Below are 16340 nucleotides of genomic sequence, written 5' to 3'. Positions count from 1 at the left end.
AACCTTTAAATAATATTACCATGCGTTTCCCTGGAACTGAAATTATACTCTTCGGTGAATTTAATTTTCCCAACATTGTTTGGTCACATGCCAATCCCTTTTCTAATCCTTCGTCGGCCGAGGCCAATCGGTTGATTTCTATTTGCTCTGACTTCGGCTTCGGCGGAGCATCGGAACGAATTACAGTTACTCCCTTGAGGACCATCGGGCAGGGGCAGCTGTTAGTTCCCGAAGGAGTAAGTGCATGGGGAGTAACAGTTCATCCCATGTCAGTTCGTCCCCAAAAGGACTAATGGTTGTGGCAAATCAGTTAGTCCCCAATAGGACTAACCTCCCTACCCCTTTTAGTCCTTTTTTTCTTAGAGTGTGAGCTAATCACCAAACACGCGCCCCTTCGATCCGTCTTTGCTAACAATGAAGCACCATGGTACAGCCCATATCTGAATCGATTATCGAAGAAGAAAAAAAGGTTTATTCCGTACAGAAAAACATTCCTCAAAACAGACACATTGGCTAGCATACAAAAACGCACCGATTTCATATCTTAGGGCCCTAAGGTCAGCCAGATTTTCATTCCTTAATTGTACACTTCCAAATTTATTGAAGACTAATCCAAAGCGCTTCTGGGAAACCATAAGGGGAAATAGCCATAAAACTGGAATATCATTGCTGACAAGTTCTGGGGATCCGGTACCAAACCTATTGTGTTCTACTGTGCTTAACAATACCTTCACTCAGTCATTCTCTTCACGTCAGATCTCTGATCCGATGCCTCAATAAATTCAACTAACTACCACTTCATGGATCCCATCGCTTTCGACTCAACCGGTATTAAAGCCATAATGCAGAAATTAAAACCTAAAGCATAATGTGGTGTACACGAAATTAATTCTAAATTCTTACAAAACACAGTGGAACACTGTTCAGTCATACTAGACTGTATTTACTCGCAATCTTACGACTCCGCGTGATTGGAAAATTGACAATGTAATCCCCATACCCAAAACAGGATCAACCTATGATCCACAGAACTATAGACCTATTTGAATTACATCTGTACCATGTAAATTTACGGAGCATATAATGTACACGCATCTAGTTTCTTTTCTAGACAATTGCAACTTCTTGACAGTTATGCAGCATGGATTCCGTAAAAACTACTTCTGTGACACTCAGCTTATCCTATTCACTAGTGGCCTACATGCCAATTTAAATTCTGGTTTTTTAACAGACTGCATATTCCTTGACTTTTCTAAAACGTTTGACAAAGTGAACCATGCATTGCTTCTTCATAAATTAAACGTTCTAAACATAGACCGTTCCGTGATTGAGTGGATTCGCTCGTTTCTGATATCATGTGTTCATTTTATAACCACTAACGACGCTAACTCACCTTTAGTTTCAGTTTACTCTGATGCCCCGCAAGGGTCCGTGCTCGGTCATTTATTATTTCTAATTTATATTAATGACTTGCCCACTTACGTTTCCTCGAACATTTGTCTATTTGCGGATGACTGCGTCTTGTATCGTAAAATACATAATTCCTCAGATAGACTAGCAATTCAGGAGGATCTCAATAACATAAATGAGTGGTGTCGAATGTGGCCCATGTAATTAAACATTAAATAGTGTAAGACTGCGAGGATCGCCTCTACTAACGTGATCTGGCCCACCTATACGGTAAATAACATTCCACTAGAATGTGTTACGTCATACCGATACTTGGGGCTTCACATTGCCTGCAATCTATCCTGGAAAACTCGTATTGATCACGTAACCTCTAAGGCCACTCGTAGACTGGGATACTTTCGTGGGAAATTTTCTCTAGCACCATCATCGATAAAACACTTATTGTGCAGAACTTACATTCGTCCACAGCTTGAGTACGCATCATCAGTATGGAACCCTGGTCATGACGCCCTCATACAGTCTCTAGAGATAATACTGAATCGCATAACCCGTTTCATTCTCACGAACTACCAAAGAACTGCGAGTGTCACTTACATGAAAGCTCTCCTACACCTCCTGCTGTTATCAACGAGCAGCAAACTATATCGCCTATGTCTTTTTCATAAAATCTACTACCACAACGCATATTTATGTTCTATCTTTGTTCAACGGCCACCATACATTTCATCTCTCACTGACCACCGCCAAAAGGTAAATATTCGAACTGCGACACCGTCGACTTTCCATATTCATTTTCCCCCCAAAAGAGCAAAGATTGGAATAACTTACCCGCATCACTTGCAAGCATAACTGACACCAATAACTTTCAAACCACACTTCAATGTTTCATGTTATAAATTAATGTCGCATTTGCTTGTTCTGCATAACTGCTCTTATAACATAATTTTAAGTAATGACTTGCATTTTATATGGTAGTTTCTTTTTTTTTTCTTGCCTTTTCTTTTCTTACCTCAATCAATTCAAAGTTAATGCTTTATTTATTAGGAGTAAATCCTTAAATGGCTTATACCCCCGATGGCCTTGAAGAAGACCGCGTCGTCTGGTGCGATGGCACAAAGATATCGTCGTCAGCAACGGCACTTGCCCCTAAGCAAGCAAAAATGCAATGGCTCATCCCTCTCTTAACTCTGAGGCTACAAGCACTCATCATTGCGAAGCGTACAGCGCACACATTAATCGGAATCACGCATAAAACGTACGGAAACGTGGCGTCTTGTCGAGTTCTACAAAATAAAAAAGGTGACTTTCTCAATGGCATATAAAACCGTAAGCAATAGCTCATAATCCCATGAGCAAGCAAAACGTGCAATGGCTCACGCTCCCGTAAGGCTGAGGCTAGAAGCACTTAACCAGGGGAAGCAAACAGTGGATACATTCATCCAAATCAACCATAACACATACATAGCAATTTACGTTTCACACCCCTGCTGAGACAATGCAACGTCAAGAGCAACGTCGTTGGTGCGAGTGCGACCCCGTTACACGAGCGCGCGAACCCACAGCTGAGCGTCGAAAACGAAAGCTGAGCTGCGATAGCAGCAACGCGATGATGAGAGACGGTGCATTGCAACGCGTGCAGCATGGTAATGTTCAGCTCGTGTTACAGGAGTGTATCATAATGCCGAATTATTTACGCAAATGGTATTTTATCCTGAGGAAGGGTATAAGATCTACGAGCGCAAAATAATATAATAAAACAATAAAATGTTATGGAAGAAAATAAAGCTGCCAGTTCGCACAGCAAAAACAAGTCCAGTTTTTTTTTTCGGTAACTGGAAGCCCCCGGCACATGTTTTGCTTCTTTGTCAGCTATCACAATTCGCACCAAAGTGGCGGAAATCTACGCAAAGCCTCAGGTTTGCACAGACTCGAGATCAGGATCTTCTCTACAGACTCACTGTGATTGTGGCAGGACTTCACGCAAGGGCGCACCATTTTTCTCAAATACTCAATCCCAGCCTCACAGTCTTCAAAAGCACCTGAAGTGAAGCAAGCTCTCAATGCTACCTATGATGCCCCTCAAATGCTCAGCACATTTCAGCGTCAGTAAAACATTCGCACTTCAATATGTAAGGTTCACTGTAAAATAATTTATACTCTTAAAAGTGAAAAATGTGTAAACCTGTGTAGAACTCGCACCATTAGGGCGTGATTTATATAACTGACACCCTGAGGGAGTGAGTCATAAACACATTTACATCCTTTCTTGCATTTAAGGTGTAAACTATTTTACAGTGTTGCCATCTTCACGTCGGTATACTTTAAGAAAAGTCGCATGCGCAGCTCGCTGTCACCTCAGCCAAACAATGCACTATTGCACTGCTGACATCCTGCAACAGCTGACAGCATTCATTTTAAAGAAAACCGCAGATGTAGAACAGGATGTTGCATTGATTTGTTTCAAGTTCTTCGATTAGCAAAATTTCAGAGTCATCAATGGTGTTGGCCTCCACTTCTCCGCGCTCTTGTTCACTCTAAAAACTAGGAAGGGTATCGCAGGAGTGAAGCGGCCGGTTCACTCTTCAAAGCGTCGTTTTACTCTCGCAAAATGTCGAGGAGAGTGAAATGTATTGTTCACTCTGTCACCAAGGAGAGAGTGAAATGTGCTTTTTACTCTCCTCTTCAGAGAGAGAGAGTAGAACTACTCTTGCGGCAATAGAGAACAAAACGTAGCGTAATCTTCTGCTTCAACTGTAGGTGGCTGGCCCCGAACATGGCAATGTATCATTCATGCACGCTGAGCAAAGAACACATCGTTTTGCTTCTATGATGATGATGCTGTGTGGTGTTTTGTGGCGCAAGGGCCAGGTTTGGCCAAAGAGCGCCATGACAAGTGGTAATGTTAACGATGTATTATGGAAGATGTGACTTGGCTGTAAAGTGGCCTAAAAATAGTCGCTGTAAAGTGCGTAAAATCTACGTGCTATAAAATTATGGCGATGACTAATGACGACTACTATGAACATCAAAATCCATCGTAAAGGAATGATGCATTGTTTAAAATATGCGAGATGTTAAATTGCTTACAGCACTACTGCCTCGCCAGAGCCCTTGAACCACAAGGGCCTAGAGGCATGTGCTATTCAAAATAATTATCGCAGCGGCATCCTCTGAAGAGAGGAAGCGCTACGAACGTGTGGGGCTAATAATATGCAACACAACATCTTTCAAAAACCTAGGACGGCGTTGGTGTCAAAGAGTGGTTCTGGGCCAAGTAACATAACAGGATCAAGGGGGATGTGGTGCCGGTATGCTAAGAGAAAAAATTGGAGGACGCTTAAGCTTCGCCTTCAAGAGTGGAACGCGACAGCGTTCCCATCGACCCGCCAAGGGGTGTAAGACAAAGCGCTACGGCGCAGGGATCACTTACGAGGCGCCCCGCATCCGACTTTGCGCCCACCTATCACACGGAGAGCGTCGAGCAACGCAGCGTTCTGCGCGGCAACGAAACGTGCGCCTGAGCAAACGGAACGAACCAAAGAACTCGGTGTCTCGGAGGGGGAAACGATCTACGCCAGCCAAACGTCGTGATCGGCACGGGAAGAGAGATAGACAGATAGTAATCTAAAGAAAGGAACGGCGCTTGATTCTGCAACCCGCGTGGGAGCACGGCGAAGCGTCGCCAGGGGAGAGGAAGTCGGGGCCGCAACGCGCCTGGCACCGGTCCGCGCACAGCACAGCCCCAATGCGCGCATGGCGCTGCCACCTGTCGGGGCAGCGCCGTACATTGAGAGGAGGGGTCTTCTGTGTTTGCCGCAAGATGGCTCTGCGTGTGCGGTAAGCGCAGAAGAAATGTAGCGGAAACGTACTTCGCTATTCGTGTAAATGCGACTTCTGTAAGTTACGTGCTCATAATTACCGATATACACCGCAGTATAACATTCTACGGCACGTTTTTAAGGCAACATCGCGTTCACTAACAGCGCGTTTGTACCGATTTCAAGCATCGAACTCGTGGCTGAGTGGTAGCGTCTCCGTCTCACACTCCGGAGACCCTGGTTCGATTCCCACCCAGCCCATCTTGGAAGTTGCTTTTTATTTATGAAGTGCCTGCCATGATTTATCGCTCACGGCCAACGCCGCGGACGCCGACACCCGACACCGACGCCGACGACACCGGCTTTTCTGCGACACGAGCTCCTTAACGCTATCGCGTTAAAATGTTTTTTTCTTTCGGATTCGGCTTCCCGACACTCCAGTAGGACGTGGAGGACGGTCAGCCTCTCCCCGCATCTACCACAGGTTGGAGGCTCGTTTCCCGTGTGTAAGAAGTTATTTGTGCCAAAAGTGTGTCCTATTCTTAGACGGCAGAATAGGACATTGTGCTTTATTACATGCAGTTGCTTCTAAGAGAACAGGCCGCCGCAGTTCAAAGGAACGCGTAGCGAGCGCTCTACTTGTTCACTCGGATTTGCTCCACCGCGCGCGCGCGCTCAAGATCGCGGAACAACACAGCACCGGAGAAAGGTGATCCGTACAGCGAGCTGCACCGCCGCCGCGAAGGCCAGCCAACGGAGATCGTATGTCAGCCATCTCGCGTCGCTACGAAAACACGACAGTCGTTCGTCATGCCTTGGATATAACAGCAAATCCTCCACGGTAAGTGAATTCTAACTTAGGTGCACATTCTCCGTATATGTCATGCTATCGCCAGGAAGTCGTCGCTGCGCTTAGCCGACGCGATTGACAAAGGACTAGGCATACGCGCTGTGTCTCTCCCTGTCAATCGAAAAAGCCAGTCGTCGCGATAACTGCGTGTGATTTTATCACGTTGCCGTTGTCCGTAAGAGCTTTAAAGATCGCAAACGCTGCCAGAACTATGGTATGTTCAATAAGACGCCAGGCGAGAGGACGCTTAAAATGGTTCGTTCACCATCCCGTGATTCCGAGCCTATGCGGAGCGTGATTGAATTTATTCAGTTTAGCAGTCTACTGTGTACGGAACGCTGTTGAACTAAGGAATCACATAACAGAAGGCGTCATTTTGCTGGCAGCATGCTTTTTTTATAAATAAACCGCGCGCTTGACGGTGTCTCGCGCAGGGGGAATCTGCGACCACTGAAGTTACGTGCAGCACCAGTGCTAGTTAGAAACTTTGCCGCAGGCATTCAGCTGCATGCTGCAAGAGGTCAGTTGGGCGCGTTATCTTGAACTTACTGGAAACGCATGAGGAATCCATGTTTTATGCTGAAAAGAGTATGAACCCCATATAAGCGATCTTGCGCGCGGCAGCTACAAGCGACGCGATGGAGATGGCTGTCGCTTTCGCTCGTCGCCTACAAGTCGTACTCCGTGCGAGCGACGATATTGAGCGACGCCTCCCCGGTGTTGCCGGCATGAGGGCTGCAATGACGCGTGACGCGTGCTTTAGTAATTTACGTTGATGTATTTTACTAAAAAAGTAGCATAAAATATTTCCGGAGGTCTTGCCGTTGGTTCTTATCCTTGCACGTATAAAAATTGAATCATTTGCTCGTTCCGCGCTACAATCGGTAGTATTTGAGCGATGTACATCTAGTTCCGGCTTCGTGCTATTGGCTAGTCGCTCATAGCACTTTCGGGCGACGAGCGATGATTTCTAGATTTCCAGAACCGAGCCATCTGTTCAAGCGACGGCCCGTTTTGTCGCTCGTCGCCGTCGCGCACTAAATCGCTCTCACAGTGTTTATCCCTAAGACTGAACTGTTTTTGCTCATGTATTGAAATGGTGTGATTATAGGTAGGTCTGGTTTTGTCTCCTGTTGCGGTTTTCGTGCATGGTGCGAAACTGAAAGGATGCTTATGTCTACGAACTCGGCGAATTTTCGAGCAGCTAGTTATGCATCGGCATCGAATATAACGGCTGCTGTGTGGAATTACAATTGCAAGGGCGCTTTGCATACGCTTATTGTTGTGGACATGCCTGTGCATTTGCTAATATGAGTTGGCGTGTCAGGGTTATGTCATATGAATAGCTAAATCAGCCCTCCTTTGGGGGTTACAAGCGTAATGTGTGCATTTTGCTATTGCATGGCAGATCAAAATGTGTTTATCGCTTGAATATTTTTAGTAGAGAAATAAAATATCAAAATAAAATGTTGCTTTAATTCCGTGTTACCAGTCTGTCGTACACAGAACAATAGGTTGGTGTAATAAACCAATAACTGCGGTTTAACTGCAACATTTACATGTCTTCAAGAATCTAAAATGCTAGATTTCAAAGTGCAGCAGTAGTCGGGTCTGTCAGAAATGAACTCCATTGTGCACCTCATACATGAAAATAAGTTCATGTCTTTTAGTAAGCTTAGATGCAGGCCGCAGTGAACTTTCTTGTTAGTATTGAAATGTGGGTAAGCTTGCCATAACAAGCCTCGTTGCCCTTTTTTATAGGCACATCCATATATCCATTGAACTGAAGGACAATATTTTCATCCCTACTGAGCATCATGTTTGCAGCTATAATCCTCAAATTATGGCTTCAGCAGTGGCACAACCAGGGATGGTGCGGGGGGCACACTGGGCATGTGCTTAGGATGTGTCACAAATGGTGTTTACGATACACCAGGCTCATGACAGACCTATGATGTTTGAAAATGACCAATATTCTATTCATTAGCAGGAGTATTCTAACATTCGTGCCGAACGAGGATGAACTGTCCGTTATTTCTTTTTTGTGTAAATCTAAAATTGAAGTTAATTTAGCAGTTGACTGTTGCAGTCATTTGGATGTTTTGCATGCATTTCACTAAAAAGACTAAGAGCTAAGACTTTCTTTTATTGCCATGGCCTTGACTGTCTTGATGTTGTTTTGCGCCATGCCCTTGTGTTGACTTTTGCATATGATATTTTTCAGGCACCCGCTTTATATAACTCAAGAAAGCAGCTGCAAGGACACGAGGATGTGAAAGAGCCAGTGCAGCGCGACTTCACGTAGTGCAGAAGAGCCAATGCCAAAAAATCAAAATACATTGCCATGCAATTTGGACAAGAAACCTAGTATGTGGGTATATTGGGTGTGCCATTTGACCAAATGTAACCAAAATCAAGATACAGTATGTTACACCAAGATGAAAATTCTCACGTGCTCCAGGCAGTCATCTTAACATGGTATATTTATGTAATGTCTCCGATTGGAAAGTCAAATCAAGTATGTTCTCTGGAGACAAACACATAGCAGCAAGTGTCATCGAAAAGTTAGAAATGTGTTTTAAAAAAGCTGATTAGTTCTGAGAAGTGACTGCTTTTTGTCTTGCCTCTCAACAGATACATCCATGTGATAAAAAAATAGTGGTACAATGAAATTGCATATTTGCTTAGTGACATGATACATACTTGCAATGAGCACGGTGCCTGTGTTTACTATAAAAAGCAACAGCCCATGCTTGGTTAGGTTAGGCCCACTACAACATGCAGGCATGGGTGATTGGCGCTTTTTTTTTATTTCTGTGTCGTAAGGTTTATTGACGTGCGTATAAGTGCAATGGCACGCAGTATGGCTAGTACAAAAAAGGGGGGGGGCAGATATATGTAGCTCACTGTACACGACACAGGGCAAAGGAAATCCGTGTTCAGCAACCATGTTAAATGCCATGTACGTAAATGTTACAACGCTACTCATTCGAAGCGCGCACAGGTGCATACTGAAGAAAAGTTTCCCAGGGTACATAATTTAGTGCGTAATTTACACTAATTTTGCTCTAACCACAAGACATAATAATTTGAATATACTGCACGGAAAAACCTAGAGCAAATTGAATTGTGTCAGCTTCGTGTGTATACATATAGTCTTTCCTATGCATTAGGTTTTTTGCGTAATGCATTACCAGTTGACAGCCTATCTTATGTGTACTCTGTTTACATTACAGTTGTTTATTAGTTTACTCATTTGTTTTGCAACTTATGAAATGCCGGTGTATATATATTTTCAACATATGACATAACCCTGTATGTTTTGTAGGGACAACCCAGGACGTGCATTTCTCAGCACCCAGTCAACTGCCAGAAGTGACTCGAACACAGGCCACCAGTAAGTAGACATCAGTTGCAATTTCACATTATGCAGTTGGCTGCTGCCTTGTACTGAGGCTTTTTTTTAAATCAGATGGTGGTGTCGTTCTAATGTACATTTTGACAACAAAGGTGCGATCATGTCTCACAGAGGCATATGTGGTTGCTATTCTCTGCGAGGGACGTGTTCTCGTGTTCGTGAAGCATTTGTGTTTGGCAGTATTGTCGCCCAATGAGTCAGATATAAACACTGTAACTCGCCACTGCTGGGAAGTAGTTGCGAGAAACACAATATATTATGACGCTGTAAAGTTATTTCATTAATTCGAAGGAAAATTTTGCAGCAGGAAAAAGATTGCTCTTCCAGGTAAACATGTCTTTTTCTCACAAGTTATTTAACCGAACCGTGGATGCGTGAAATTTATGACTTATGAATAGATTTTAATTCATCCTTTAGTAATGCTTCTAAAAAAGACTAGAAATAGCATGTGACTACCTCTCCAATCAGCAGATCATACACTTACTGTCATAAGTGGTAGTTCCATGCAGTCTCGCACTCTATATAACCTTTCCTTTCAGCAGCATTGGAACTGGCGGCTGCGTTTTCAGAAGGAGGAGTGCACTTGGCACTGTATATGTAAGTCTGAATTCGGTTTTCTTTGTATGTGTCGGCTCACTGACACAAACAGTGTAAAAATCAGTTGTACCATGAGGCTGATGACGCCTTCTGCTGCTAGAAATGCGGCACTTCATATTTTATAGTACTGCATGACATTTAAATCAAAGCTAGCACATAAGATGATCAAGAAAACTAACCGCTGTTATAGCTGTTTTCCTCAAAGAAAGCTTGTCCTTTATGGAATGTGTTAATGTGAGCTCTCCACCAATGTTTCAGTGGTATTATCCCTTAGTGAGTGAGAGATTGGGGGCAATTAATCGTGTTAGTCTTTAAGTGGTGTCCTAATTATGTGTATTTGTTCCAACAAAGTTGTCTAGATTACTTTATTGTGTAGTGTAAAGCTTATGAAACCATCAGCAACTAGTGAGTTGCTAACATGCATATGCATTTGTCACTATACAGGTGGCACTCTGCTGTACCACTGCAGTGCTGCGGAAATTGCCAGCACCAGCGGCTTTGCAACAGCTGTTTCACAGCATGTCGGTATGTGCTAATCTATAGTTTTGTTGGGATGAGTTAGTATTATAGACCACTGCTACTCTGTATTGTGACAGATCCATATGATAAGTGATGTAATGGGCACAGCAAAAACATGTGAATGTTTTACTAGGCTACACAAAAAGGCTCTCCTTTTCGTCACTGGAGCAGGGGAGAAGAGCATGCAGGCACTCCTGAATGTACATATATTTCAAAACATGAGAGAGACATATATATATATATATATACACACACACACACACACACACACACACACACACACACACACACACACAATAGGCAGGGACATTCCATCTTTCATTTTGAATTGACTTGTACAGCGCAAAAATACAACACAGACCACAGAGAAGCCCGCATGTTAACAGGTATGATACACACAATAATTCAACAGATTTGATACTTCAGGTGTGCTATTTTATGCAAGGGGGAAGGGAAAGGGGATAAAACCAGAAAAAAGAGTGGAGTGGAAAATAAAGGAATCGTGCCAAAAAGCATGAGAAACATTGTGCAGCCAGGATCGCCAGCAGGACATCTAAAAAGCGCTGATAAAATTACATACAGGGCAACCTTACGTATTGTTTGTTTCAATCAACTCAGATCACATGCAGCCATTACTGCAATCAAGTTGTTTCCTTATGTCATGAGGGAATGATGCGGGCCCAAAAAACTTTAGAGCTGAAGGATTATGTTCCATGCTTGCCTCATTACCTGCTTTTTATCATATTATTATCAGCTGCTTATATTAGGGACAAGAAGTAAGAGTACGAGCTTTTTCCTAATTCGCCATTCCACACAGCATGCCTTTGTGACTATATGTACATGCAGATGATCCATAGATGAAAAATATTAAGTACAGTAGAATCTCATTACAAGATGCACTTGGTTGTAAGAGACATCTGAAAATGGTTTGGTTGGTTTGCCACATTAACAACACTGTACACAAGAGTCACCTTTGTTACTAACGACTTTTTAAGTATTCACTACTTCGAAGGGACACAACCCAGACACATTCACTTCATGCACCTTGTGTGCTCCGAAGGGTGTAAAGATCACGCAATCCTCACACAGGTCAAGTGCGCATGTCTCTTTAGCATGAACTAGAAAAGGAGGGCAACGAGGACAGTGCAGGGCAGAAAGTGTCGACAGTTGAAGCTGACGAGCGTCTAAGAGCACCTCAAAGGCACTGCGAGCAACAAGGCTTGCAAAGTGAAGTGTTTAACTTCCAGAAGTTAGGGAGGAAGCTAACACAATCTACAGTCACTAAAAAGCTGTGAATGTCTTCTTTAAAGGGCCCCTAAACCACCGAGGTTGAAATTTAGTTGCGGTGTTGCAGTTGTACATGTTAAGGCAACGAACACGTAGCCACGAGAATTTTTCAAAACGGTCCAGTAATTGTGGAGCTACGTGTTTGATTATCTAAAAGTAGTCCCCGCTCATTTTACTCTTTCATCTGGTACACGCCATCTGGACAGTATCGTGTTTTCCTCGCCTAGTACACCTCCAAATGTTACGGGACAGGCCATCACCAACGAGCTCTGTTGCTGCCGCGCAGGCCCGTCATCCTGCGAGGGGTGGCGCTAATGACCTTGCCAATACAATGGAACTGTATGGTGACTCTAGTTAAACAGCCTCATAGGGAGACCCTTCTGTTGGCGTTTCTGTTCTTTGCCCCCATTGGCTGCCCACAATGGCATCGCGAGCAACGCGACGAGGAAGAAGGAGTGTGTATTTGTTTGCAGGCCTTGCCGGCAGTTGCACACTTTCGTTCGACCAATCGACAGCACCGGAAACTGGTGACATCATCAGAGACAGCCTGGTGATGTCAGGACAAACTGCGGGGTGCAGGATAGGTCCAGAGAGGCGCACGGGGTCGTTTTCGTCATATTGTGGTGCTCCCACAGTGCTACGCACTGTGGTGTTTGGCGTCGTCAATTGTGACGGCATTCTGATTTTGATGCGCATGTTTACTTGAAATGTTCAAAAAATGTCAAGAAGTGGTTTAGGGGCCCTTTAAGCCACCCTGAGCAATTATTTCGTCAGATATATCTAAACATACTTTAGTGGTGATGCATAATAAGGTGATCTAGTCTGGCTCCTCAGTGTTTTAAAATTTTTGGTTTCGAGAGACATGTTTCCCGTGCCTCTTGAGTATCTCTTCTAATGAGGCTTAACTGTAATGTACGCACACAATTGTGTAACTCCTCCTGCAAGTATTATTCATTAAGCCTGGTCACTGATGTGCAAAGCTTGTGGTTAAGTTTTCATGTCCGTACTTTTTAGAGCTATGTTTATTAATTCAGGCTGTTCTTATTGGTTCTTCAATGCAGGAGACAATGCCTACGAAATTATTGGCCCTGATGACGAGAGCCCTCAAGGGGCAAACGACATCTCTGTTGCAGAAGTGAGCCCGATACCACCTGAAGTTACCATGACAGGTGGCACGGCAGCAATAGATACAGAGACGGCCATGTCTACTGCAGCTGCAACAGTGTACGAGGCAAGCAGCAGTGTGTCAGCATCAGCAGCAGTGTCAGAAGGAACCGCACCAGGCCTGGTAGAGCAACATGTGTGCTATCACTGTGACTTTTTTTGTAGTGCATACAACTCATTTGCTCAACATACAAAAGCTTTTCACCACGACTGTGAGCCAGTGTTCCTGTGCAGCAAGTGCAAGACTAAGTTAGGTGTTATAACACAGTACAAGCATCACTTTAAAATATGCAAACATATTACAGTTGTTGCCTCCCCAGCCAGCCCACATAGCGACAACAACGTGGAACACATGGTGGGACACACCTCTTCCCCATTAGAAGATAGTAAAGACTGTCAGTGTTGTTGCTAGATTAACTGGTCTTTGTAGGCAACCAGAAGGACAACACAGGTGTCATAAGATTGTTGTTTATGTTGTTGTTGAAGAGGTAAAAAAGAAGTTTGATGCAGCTGAAGTGCCAACTGATATTGAGCAAATCAAAAACAACCACCTGAGAAAGCAACACTATCGAAATTTGGGTACCTATGTGCCGCCAACTCTGGTAAAGATGGCATAGGACAGAAGTGTAATGAAAATCACACAGACACTGCTGTTCCAGCACTGGTCACAGTGAGCACTGACTTGTAGGGCAAGAGAGTCAACTGAAACGAACATTATGGCATAGTGTCATGCTCCCATGTGACCACTTTCCATGTTATTTTGCATGATACAGCTCAACCTCCAGAAACAAGACTGCAACTTGTCTGTAAAAAGCTTTCACAAAAAATTATTCACAACACTATTAACACAGCAGTATCTTCTTTTTTTGTGGGTTCGAGGTTCCCGGGTGTCCATTAATGCAAAAATTGCGGAAAAAAAGAACACGTGTCGTACTTACACCTTTTTAACAAGTACGAGGGGGACAGAACTTTTCTATTCATGCATCTTCATCATACTATCAAGTTCTTAAATGCCTTTTATAATTATAAATTATGTTATATAATTATTAATTATTGTTATATGTAATTTTTATTAATTATTATAATTAATTATTAATTATTGTTATATGTTATTATTGTTAATTATGTTATATATTATATAATTATTATTACATGTTATAATTATTATTACCAGTTATATCTGAGTGCATTGTATGCATTTAGCAGGTGTAACATCAGGTCAGTTGGATCAGATGCCTTATCTGCAAGAGAGCCCTATATTCAAGAAATTTGAATTAAAATAGGTACGTTACAAATGCAGTCTTTCAGCACTTTATGGCTTGTTGTTTTAAGCATTGCTCAATACTTTTGTGGATGGCAGTTTCAACCGGCACAGCACTGCGCTTTGTCACGGTCACGTGTCTTCAAAGCGGTGTTTACCATTTGTGTTGATCTGTTTGTGTATTCATAGAGCAAGTTTTTAATTTATTTTTTCCGCATTCTTGTGCTTGCACTAAGCTTGTATAAGACAGTTACAAAATGGGCGTCACTATAACGAACTTTTCTGTTGAGCTTACACTTGCAAATAATAGTGTTCAGATGGCCGCACTTCCATGTAGGTGCACCGATAGCTTTGGGTATGTTCTCATGTTTGTATAGATCTTATATAAGCTAGTTACAAATTGTGTGTCACTAAGCATTGTGATATTCTTTAAAGAACTGCTTGGTTGGTTGTACACTTGTGAATTAGTATTGAGGCGGTGGTATTTCCATGTAGGCGCACTGCTAGCTTTCTGTGCGCTCACGTGTTTGTATTAAGCTTTTACAAGGGAGTTACAGCATGTACGTCACTAAGCGCTGTGATATTTTTAAAGAACTGCTTTGTTGGTTTTACACCTGTGAGTAATAGTACTCGGGTGGCACTAGTCATGTGTAGGTACACAGGGACCATTTGTATACGTTATGCTCATGTAAAGCAGTTACAAAGTGTATGTCACTAATCACTGTGATATTTGTTGAAGAATTGCTGTGATGGTTTTACACATGTGAATAATAGTGGTCAGGACACAGTACTTGCGATGTATAGTTGAATTTATACAGTGCCAAGACATGGGCTGTATACGTACCAAAAGAAATGTATGTCATTATATTGTTGTGATTATTACTGTTTGGATTTTATTAAACTCTGATAACATTTTTTCTTGTATCTATTGAGGTATGGCAATTTGTCATGCAACCAAACTGAGGACCTGAACTTGTGCATACAAATAAACAGCTAATTTAAGAGTATACTGCTCATATTCTGCGAAACCAGTTTAACAAATCTTGTACTACAATGCTGGAAAAATGACAGAGCTGACAGGGATGTACAGAAAGAGTTCTGCACTGGCTGAAGGACTGCCCCACACTGGAGTTGGTAATGTTGCGTTTATTGGAGTAGAACAGTAAGTGCACTTCTATTAAAAATGGGACAGTAAATGCAGAAACATAAGGCAGACGAGCAGATGTGGCACATTTTTTTCAGGGCCCTCCATGCCTACTACTGCATTTCTAGTCTTCCTGTGCTCTTCGTATAAGCCCCTGTTTAGTCAAGGTTTTTACTCCATGACAGTTGTTCTACTGGGTTCGTTGCAATATTGAAGAAAAAAATGCAATGGTTTTCAAGAACTTTCGAGGCCCCGACACAGTAACTTCAAGGACCTCGTGCGATTTTTTTAGTAGTTTGGACAGGCAATAACCTGTTCAACAACATCGTTAACTTTAATGCAAACAAAAGAAAACAAACTGCATTTCACTGATTTCAAACATTTGAAAAACTGCTAATTTGCCTTTCACACTAAACGCACACAAGGAAGCATTTCAAAAAAGCGCTCAAAGTTTTTCTGCAATAGCACAATTAACTACTTAGACCTGCAACATTTGCAGTTTTTGAATACTGTCTGGTTTGACAGTGTATGTGATGTCATCTGTTGCCTCAGCTTTTCACCACCAAATAAGCAAGTCGTTTGTAATTTCCTTTTATTGTGTCTGTAGCTCTCGATTTACTCATCACTGCTTTTCTTTGCCTCAACTCTTGAGCTTCCTGCTTCTGCTCCTCCAAGTACATTTGTCGCCGGTTCCGTGTGCCTAAAACTGGTATCTGCAGCTCCTTTGTAATTTCAACTTTAAGGATGTCGCTTTCTTTCTATTACCTCCACAGACAATTCTCTGTTACATGCGAAGAGTGTCACAGAAGGGAAAAAAAAACGCTTGGCAATGTCTGCTAAGTCTAGCCAAGTGTACAAATTTAAGGACTTTC

At 42.8% G+C, this 16340-nt stretch overlaps 1 protein-coding gene across 4 annotated transcripts; it reads left to right on the top strand.

The window, feature by feature from the left end:
• The first annotated feature begins 5902 nt into the window (after positions 1 to 5902).
• LOC142590542 (uncharacterized) lies at positions 5903 to 14086 on the top strand. 4 transcript variants are annotated; one of them, XM_075702740.1, is made up of 5 exons: positions 5920 to 6069; positions 8303 to 8445; positions 9407 to 9475; positions 10538 to 10618; positions 12961 to 14086. In XM_075702740.1, exons 2-5 carry the CDS (start codon positions 8397 to 8399, stop codon positions 13473 to 13475), a joined length of 714 nt encoding a protein of 237 aa, XP_075558855.1. In that variant the 5' UTR covers positions 5920 to 6069; positions 8303 to 8396; the 3' UTR covers positions 13476 to 14086. The 4 variants fall into 4 exon arrangements, with proteins under 4 accessions (XP_075558858.1, XP_075558855.1, XP_075558857.1 ...); XM_075702742.1 differs by lacking the exon at positions 5920 to 6069 and adding an exon at positions 6424 to 7189; XM_075702743.1 differs by lacking the exon at positions 10538 to 10618 and having other exon boundaries at positions 5903 to 6069.
• The last annotated feature ends 2254 nt before the right edge of the window (positions 14087 to 16340 follow it).

The sequence above is a fragment of the Dermacentor variabilis genome, chromosome 8 (genome assembly GCF_050947875.1).
Source record: "Dermacentor variabilis isolate Ectoservices chromosome 8, ASM5094787v1, whole genome shotgun sequence".
Classification (NCBI taxonomy): domain Eukaryota; kingdom Metazoa; phylum Arthropoda; class Arachnida; order Ixodida; family Ixodidae; genus Dermacentor; species Dermacentor variabilis.
The sequence above is the reverse complement of the archived record's forward strand: the minus strand, read 5'-3'. Positions and strand labels throughout refer to the sequence as shown.

Excerpts from the sequence above, each read along its gene's own strand:
- LOC142590542 (XM_075702740.1), top strand. The coding sequence starts at position 8,397 with ATGCCAAAAAATCAAAATACATTGCCATGCAATTTGGACAAGAAACCT. Across the intron at positions 9,476-10,537 it reads GACTCGAACACAGGCCACCA|GTGGCACTCTGCTGTACCAC; the intron begins GTAAGTAGACAT and ends GTCACTATACAG. Across the intron at positions 10,619-12,960 it reads AGCTGTTTCACAGCATGTCG|GAGACAATGCCTACGAAATT; the intron begins GTATGTGCTAAT and ends TCTTCAATGCAG.